The 8202-nt window shown below is 42.5% G+C and overlaps 1 protein-coding gene across 3 annotated transcripts in view; it reads right to left on the reverse strand.

Annotated features, from left to right (window-relative positions):
• Positions 1-6645, reverse strand: part of LOC147903858 (Tetratricopeptide repeat (TPR)-like superfamily protein) — a 28896-nt gene extending 22251 nt beyond the window's left edge. The window contains exons 1-5 of one of the 3 annotated variants that reach the window (XM_087401679.1): positions 6267-6645; positions 5678-5771; positions 524-585; positions 198-386; positions 8-94 (exon numbers count right to left, since the gene is read on the reverse strand). In XM_087401679.1, coding sequence (XP_087257805.1) covers positions 8-94; positions 198-386; positions 524-585; positions 5678-5771; positions 6267-6599 — 765 coding nt within the window. In that variant the 5' untranslated portion in view covers positions 6600-6645. Of the gene's footprint in view, positions 1-7; positions 95-197; positions 406-523; positions 611-5677; positions 5772-6266 lie in introns of all 3 variants that reach the window. The other 2 variants (XM_087401687.1, XM_087401694.1) reach the window with 2 other exon arrangements.
• Between the last annotated feature and the right edge of the window lie 1557 nt (positions 6646-8202).

Genomic DNA, 8202 nt, shown 5'->3' on the forward strand with positions numbered 1-8202 from the left:
CAGATACCTCATCAATGGGTTCAATATTTTGATAAAGCGGCTCTAGTACGGAAAGTGCTGCTGTAAACTGCTGAAGATGATAAAGAATGACAGCCTGCACATCAGAAAATAAGAAAAGTATTAGCAACATCGCTCTCTTATCACTATGCTGGACAGTTGTCAAAAGCTGAAGGAGCATACAAAGTAAAGCAACATACTGTATTAAAAGTCGGTATCGATGTATCGTAATCCTCCATACATGCAACAGCATCTGAACTCAACCCTGTCGGAACAGCAGATGTGGAATTGCTCCCTTTTATGCCAGAAGCACTGGTACTTGGAGGACTGTTCAACGTCACATTACCTCCATCCTCACCGGCATTTTTGGAAAGCTCCTCAATTCTCCTCTGGAAAGCCCATGCCCACCTATCCTTCATGAGGGGGACGCAGGGAGAGGGAGCAATTTGAATGGAGAAAGAGGACTTCATTTCAAAATTGGAACTTAGAACAACCCAAAGGACACTCAGAAAACAATCAAAAACACCTTGACTTTTGATAACACATCCAACAGCTTCTGAGGATCTGTGCAGCCATCACGAAAATATTCTGCAACAGCAATGTTATGAAGCACCTGTTACAACCACAATGTATACGATAGGTAAGCTATGAAAAGAAACCACATAAGATCCAGGATAGTCCCTGAATAATATATGAAAGAAGTTGGGACGGAAATGGATATTTAGCAAACTTTTAAAAAATTATGTTTCAAAGCACGAGTTCGAGGTCAAAATCAGTTTGATACTGCCTATTTGCTGACAGATGAAAGTGCATCATACAAAGCCATGAACACCAAGCTATGTAAAAACATGACTAAGCACCCACATTGAAGAATATGCCTTCACAATACTAGAATATATCCAGTCTTACAAGAACAAAAAGAGAGAGGTAAAGAAGAAAGAAAGATGTATTAACATCTTCGAAAGGCCTCATGGGCCTGCGAGACAAGGTATAATCAAAAAAAGTAACTCATAAAGCCACAGGGCTGAGGCAAATGGCTCGCTATGGCCCTTGCTGAGTGCTATACTAAGAAACTCAAATAGTACTCAAAGCACAAAAACTCAGAAATCCTGAGATGACAAGAGATGTGATCGAGTGTCATCTTTGATTTTGGTGCCATCGCAGCTCTCCGGTGGAATGCAAAGATATCGGGTATCTCCCTCTATTGGTCGTCTCTCGCTGCGGTGGGGGGCAAGGTCTCCGTGATCTCTATATCTGGCGAGCCATATCAAGAGTGACACCTCAGGTGGTCCTCTCTGAGTAGAGCTGGGACCAAGAGCCATCATGAGAAGATGTGCAATGGAGATCGATGCAGCCAGCCGGTCTGCCACCACAAACTCTCCATGTAGATCAAGGATTAGAGACACAAAGTGCTGGACCAAATGGGAGAGCTGTGGCTTTCATGTGACCCTAGAGCATATATGTGATCAATTGTAAGCGTTTACCTATACGCAGGCATCTAGCCACCACAACCAATCTTTGAGATGAATGAATGCAAACCCCTCCCATTACACACAAGGGACCAAATCTTGTTGTCCTGAAATGATAGCTGAGGTGCTAGACCTAGCTACACCATCTATGGCTATATACCTAGATGAATCCAAGAATATTCCCAAACTCATCCTCTAAAAACACAATATAGTGCAGTTTCAATCTCACGATAATCACTCGTAAGGTTGAAAACCATAAACTCCATCATGCATAGCACGGACTAGCTACACCATCTACGGCTATAACTATAGGAAGAGAAGGGGTCGCACGTTCGACTTCCACAACTATTCCGAGAAAGAAAGCCAAAAGAACTCCAACTCCAGGTGTAGACCGTTCAAGTGTTGCTTATTTGCAAGCAGGCAAGAAGTAAGATAGTGATGAAGAGGATTCACATGAAGATGTACATACAAATGTTTCTATAAGTGTGGCAAGTCCTACCATTTGATGTCATCCTCACCTCATGATAGAAGATCTCTCTCATTTCAGTGTCTCAAGAAAGTGAGAAGTTGCTAGATCCTTCCTTGAACTCTAAACTGATGATACCCTCATGGAGGGGCATCTAAATTATAATGGTCCTCAAAGTCAAGTGATTAAACCCTTGTTCTGATCTTAGTCATTCAAAGAGACCCGAGCTGGCCTACGGCAATCTTCAGCGCATGCGACCAAATGTATATGGATGTATTCAAATCTTGAGGCCATCGTCCACAGTCCAATGAAAGTAATTTTCATAGAATCGGCCCGTGTTGCATGATCCTTGTGCAGCAACAAAAGATCTAGTTTGATGATCCAGTTCCTCTCCTATCTCAAAATGCAACATACAGGCTGTACTAAAAGAGGGGTAGTACATCCATCCTCCAAAACAAGAGACTCGGACTTTGCCTCAACCTTGAAAGCACATCCTCCCCCTATGAACAAAGCTATTGTCACTCAAGTGAATACGAGAGGTGTGCATTGTAGTCTTGAAGCGATCTTGAGTAACCATCTCTAATTGTCCTTAGCCACTGAGGTCTGAACAAGACCATAAGCAACGTTGGATTGCTCCTAGCAATGCAAGGTATAATCTCTAGCCACGTGCCACTACAAAAGAAGCAAATAGCAGATCTTCTATGACCAATGTCTAGACTAAAAAGTTATCTCTAGAACCTAGAGAAGATCCGTGGGAATTCGTTGTTGGAGGCATGTCTTTGGCCAGTGGAGCCACTAGAGAGAGGCACCTACTCATGCGAGTGCATGTAAAGAAGGGAATCGAGTTAAACTAGATGAATCCGGGAACATGCCCAACCCCATCCTCTAAAAACACAAAAACAACAAACTCCATCACACATAGCAAGGACTAGCTACAATGAAATCCGCACTAACATTATAAGCGCCCCCCAGTGGATGTAGACAATAATATAAACATATGTTCTCACACATACATGTGCCGAGTCTATTCATGGCATAACCACTCTCCAAGATCCCATGATTTGCAGCCCCCATCATACTACTCATTCAAACACAAAAGCCTTAAGTCACAGAATTGTACTCATCCCAAGAAATAAAGTGAAGTATTTTATTTTTACTCCGGTAAAAGAGAGTTGACTTTGGTCAACGAGAGAAAGTTTCCACTTCATTATTTGGTTTTCATTACGTGCATGGTGGGGACACCACAAAGGACTAGGATTAGTCCAGAGTACAAGAAGGCATGCACTGCATAATCAATAAATGGGTGAAATGTGTTGGATTTGTTTTTTTGTGACACAAGATTGGAGATTGCTAAAATCCCCCACGTTATAAGGGGAAAAGCACTTTCAAATGGAACCACCAGCTTTAAAGTGGGCCCAGAGAAAATGTAGAAATAACGATTGGAGCGCCCAATCTGTGGAGAAAGTTCCTGCTGAAAGCATGTGCCAGCTTTTGGGAGAGCTTAGCTTTTTGGCTACCTGTCAAGCTTACAAATTCGAGAGCTACCATGCTCTTTGTACAATTCGAGTTCTACTTGTCTTCTTGCAACCTGCGAGCTAACTTTGTATCAAATAATTTTTTACTGTAATAAAATCCTTCAGGGGTATTTCTGGCCCCTAGTGTGGTGTGAGCTTCTCTCTCCTTTACCCCTCCTGCTTCGAGAGTTCTCCTTGCTCAATCATTGCAGCCCATCTCTCATTTGAGTTTCTAGCACATGGTGCTTGTTTTGAAGCGCTCCTCTCCGGTCTACACTGCACGACGTGTTTGCTGAATACCTACGCAGTCTTGTGGAGTTTTAAGATGGCAGGGTTTAAGCCTTTACAAACAAAGGGAAGGACTGGTATGTACAAGTGTGTATTGCTTGTGTAATAGAGGCAGTGCATATAATTATCCATCATGAATTGGCTAGGTTGAAGGTGCTGCACAAAATCCTTCTCCTTGTGGAAAGCTCTTTTCATAAACCCTCTCGCATTGAAAGACAGCCCACCTTCGTTACCTCATGCAGCTCATGCATCTTCTTGTTTGGCATTTCAACTACAAACTGGTGAGATCTATATCCATAAAGCCTAACTCCCTTGAGAGTTACTCTTTCTTTGACGGGAGCCTATCTAATGACTCTGACCATCAATGTCTAGGGTTTGTCAGTATTCCCCATACTCGGTGCCTTTCAACTTTGTGTTCTTGCACACTTGGCTTAAAGATACGTTGAGTTTCAAGGGACCCCTTTACATTCATGTTCTTCCTCTTGTGCACTCTAGAAATTCCTCATCAATAATGACAATTACTGTCTCTTTTCTACTATAATTTTTCACCACTTCCATCCATGAGAAGGTCTCCTTTGCCTATGCTTCTAGTTTCAAGACACCTCTTTACGTTAATGTTCTTTCTCTTGTACACTCTAGAAATCTCCTCGTCAATAATGGCCACGATTGTCTTTGTTTTGCTATGGTTTTTCACCACCACCATCCATGAGGAGGCCTCCTTTGCCTATGCTTCCAATAAAGCTGTTCGTTAGGAAATGTTAAGTGTCCACGTCAAGCTCTTTTCTAAATTTTCTATCAATTTTGTGGAGTTCCTTTTCTCAACTCCTCAATTTCGGCTTTCAACATGATGAGTTTGACTTTTTCTACAATCCATTATCTTTACTCTTGTAAATTTTTATCACTTCACTAATATGCTTTCAAGGCATCCATGCCTTTGAAGCGTCCCTTTTTTAGCATTCGATTTTACCTCCCATTGCAAACATACACGCTCGTTTTCTTAAGCATCCATCCTCTTGACTATGTAAGTTGATGTCACCTCGTGCCACCCTTCCACCTCCATCCAACCAAGACCTTTGGCTGGGCGATTGAAACAATGGAAAATATAATTCCAAAAATTCATCATCGCCAAACTTGATGGATTCTGAGAGGACTCTACGTATCTATGTTATCATGATACCTAATGCCCTATTGGTATCCTAGATGAATCCGTGTATCATGGCTCTCTGTCGAAGCAACTAATACACACTAGCTGAATCCAATACTCATCCAATAAAAACAAAACGCAATATGTCACTTTGACTTCATGATGGCCAACCAAACTCCAAACATTGTGCATCAGTTAAGCTAAGGTGTCCTACAACAGTAATCTGGCACTCCGCCTACCACTCGACGGTTTGACCTTAATTAGGGTTTAGGATTTCTTATGAAACCTTGTGCTCCACTCTTCAAACACAACTTCCTTTCTCAACCAACGTGCATGGCTTCCTTTAAACTGTACTTGGAACTAGTCGAGTTACCCTCTAGAATCTCACTCTTCCCGTTTCCTATTTACATAAAGGCGTCTTGAAAAGAGACCATCTAATCTTCCAAATCCATAACTTTTCACGAAACATATGAGAGAGAGAGAAAGAGAGAGGAAGAGAATGTTATACCGTGTCAAAGATGTTTCAAAACATCGAACCATCTTAACAAAGAAGATTATCATGTCTTATGCAAGGTAAATACTTTTTGTGTAGTATAAAGGACTTTTGTTGATCAAGTCTTCAAACATATAAATTAGTTGTGGTTGTATGCGTTAAAGGTCTGAAGAAAGTGCCTAAAAATGTGCTTTCAGTGAAGCTATTCTCAGAACGATCTTTGTGGCACTTTTAATCCATAAAGCCAGTCATCCCATTGCTGTCCATATGTCAATCCATCCTTGTTCCTTAGCTAACGGATCTGACCGGTTGAGACATGTTTTTCCGGAACGTCTCTTCGAGTATACAAGCCCCAACGTTGTTCGTTCCGAGGATTGAAATAGATGCACCCAATTTCCACCTGCATTACTTGAGACAATGTATGGGGCAAGTAACGAGCTTCAAAATCAAAACAAGTCCTTCACGGAATCCAGCCAAAGATCATAACAGACATAAACTCTAGTGAGTTAGGGTTTGAGAGAATTGTCCGCTTCCCTTCCGCTAACAGAACCAGAGGCTATTTTCAAGTTCCAATGGCCGAAATTGGAGAAAGAGATCAGAACTTGAACGAGAAATAGAAAGTGGACAATGAATCGACACGAAAGTGTTTAGTTTTACATAGAAATCTCAAAGACAATGGCATAGGCCACGCCGCGAGAAGTTCCGCAACAGCTGGCCCAGCTAAAGCAATCGTTACGGTAAAGGCACAAGACTAGGTATTGATGTCAGGCCCAGATGCGGAAAGCACGAAGCCCAAGAATTCAAAAATGGGTGCACGAATCATGAGACGATAATTCATCCACAGGGCTGAGGGAGCAAAGGAAAAGCTGCCGGAGTAAAGGAAAGCCGAACCAACCTTAGGATTATCGTCCTCCTTGTGCAGAAGCTGGTGGAGGACATCGAGGCAATCCTGGTAGCGAAGCGCCTGGAAGAGGGAGGAAGCGTCACGGGCGAGGGAAGCGGTGGAGGACAAGGCGCGGGGGCCATCGGGGGGGGAAGGAGAGGAGGCTGAAAGAGGGGCAGCAGGAGATGCAGAAGCAGAAGCAGAAGCAGAAGCTACTGAGGAGGAGGATGAAGAAGAAGAAGAAGAAGATGAAGGTGCTGAAGAAGCTGAAGCTGATGCAGAGGAGGGAGGGGGGGGAGGGGGAGGGGGAGGAGAAGAGAGGGCTGCTGCATCCAGAGCTTCCATAGCTGCTGCCCTTTTGCTTTGTTTTCTCTGCTTTGCCTTTGCTTTGCTTCAGTGAAGATGATGAACAAAACATTCACTCATATACCTTGTTTTTATATTACCCTGTTTTTTCTCCCCATCTCATTCATTTGCTCTTTTCCTTTTCACAAGGGGGAAGAAGGAAAAGAAACCAATTTCGCCTCTCCCTTTCCATGACTCTCTCAACCTTTCACCTCTGCCTACGTTTTTTTTTTCCTCTGCTCGCACTGCCTCCTTGCAGAGAGTGCCATCGTCGAGGACTGAAACTCTCTTGTCAACTTCCTGGTGTTATCTCTTTGAAAAACTAACTCAGTTGTGTGCTTCGAACTGAGATCATCCTACAAAAAATGCCTCTTAATAGCCCAACTTTCTTTTTATGCATCCAACAGCACTTGCTTTACCAGTGTACTAGGAGGCAGTGCTTCCTCTTTTGCATCCAAAAGCACTTGCTTTTACCACTATACTAGGAGGCAATGCTACCCACATGCACTTTTGCAATCTTGTTTCTAGTCAAGCTGAAACTTTGACTAATTTGCAACTTAAAGAGATGTTGTGTTTGATGAAGAAAGAATTTTCGACCAGTTTTTCCAATATACAAGAGCATACTCTAGTTCATCTTATGGATGAGATGTCCCTTGCAGGCATTGCTACTTGTCAATAGATGTTCTTTTATGAAAGTCTTTAAGGGATTTGTCCACCAAAGAGCACGTCCGAAAGGGTCTACAACACATGCGAGGGCTTGTTCATAAGTCTCTATTTTATGGCACTAGACCTCTAATAGATGTAGATCCTAAATCTCCAAGAGTATGGAGTGATGAGAATGACAATAAGATAACGGGTGAGGTGTTGCAAGGAAAAGGAAAAGAGAAAGTATGTTATTGTTTACTTTTGCGTGTAACATGCCACTGTGTCTAGTCTAGCTCTGTCTCCCATGTCACCGTTACCTCCTGCTATTTGATCTCTCTCTCTTTATGTCATTACATCTCGATAAAGTAGAGGCTGATGTAGAATGTTCATGAGAATGGATCAACCAATTGGTCCAAACCCATGTCCCTCTTGGAAAGGTAGTGTAATCATCCATCAGTCTCATAGTAGAATAGGCATGTACATAGAAAATGCTCCTTTGTCTCCACCTCCTATAGTGTGCATAGCCTCAAATCCACTACTCTCTAGGTATGCCTCTAGCTCTCCCTGTCTCAATCCTCAATTGGTGAGACAAGACCCATAGTTGTCAAATGGCAATCCTTGGTGCATGTGAGACTTCTCTGTCCTTAGATACTCTCTCAAAGTAATCATTATAGAATTGGAGCTTGGTTGGGGAATTCTTGGCCCCTCCCAAGTCTTTGATGTATTAGGTCCAACCGTATGATACAGTTGATCTCATCTCATATTTAGAAGGTGGGCACCCAAACTGTATTGAAATGACAAAAGTCGATCCTTGTGCTAACCCCTCTGTTTGCTAGTCGCCTAGATGACTCTAATGCCGTCCTTAGGAGTCTCCAGCAAATCTGATGAAGATATGTAATTGTCTAAAAAATAGCATCAATTTGGAGTGTCATCATGGCAAACTCTACCTATACTATCT

The sequence above is a fragment of the Dipteris shenzhenensis genome, chromosome 3 (genome assembly GCF_047967505.1).
Source record: "Dipteris shenzhenensis isolate YYH24624 ecotype China chromosome 3, Dip_SZ_1.0, whole genome shotgun sequence".
In the NCBI taxonomy this organism is placed as follows: Eukaryota; Viridiplantae; Streptophyta; class Polypodiopsida; order Gleicheniales; family Dipteridaceae; genus Dipteris; species Dipteris shenzhenensis.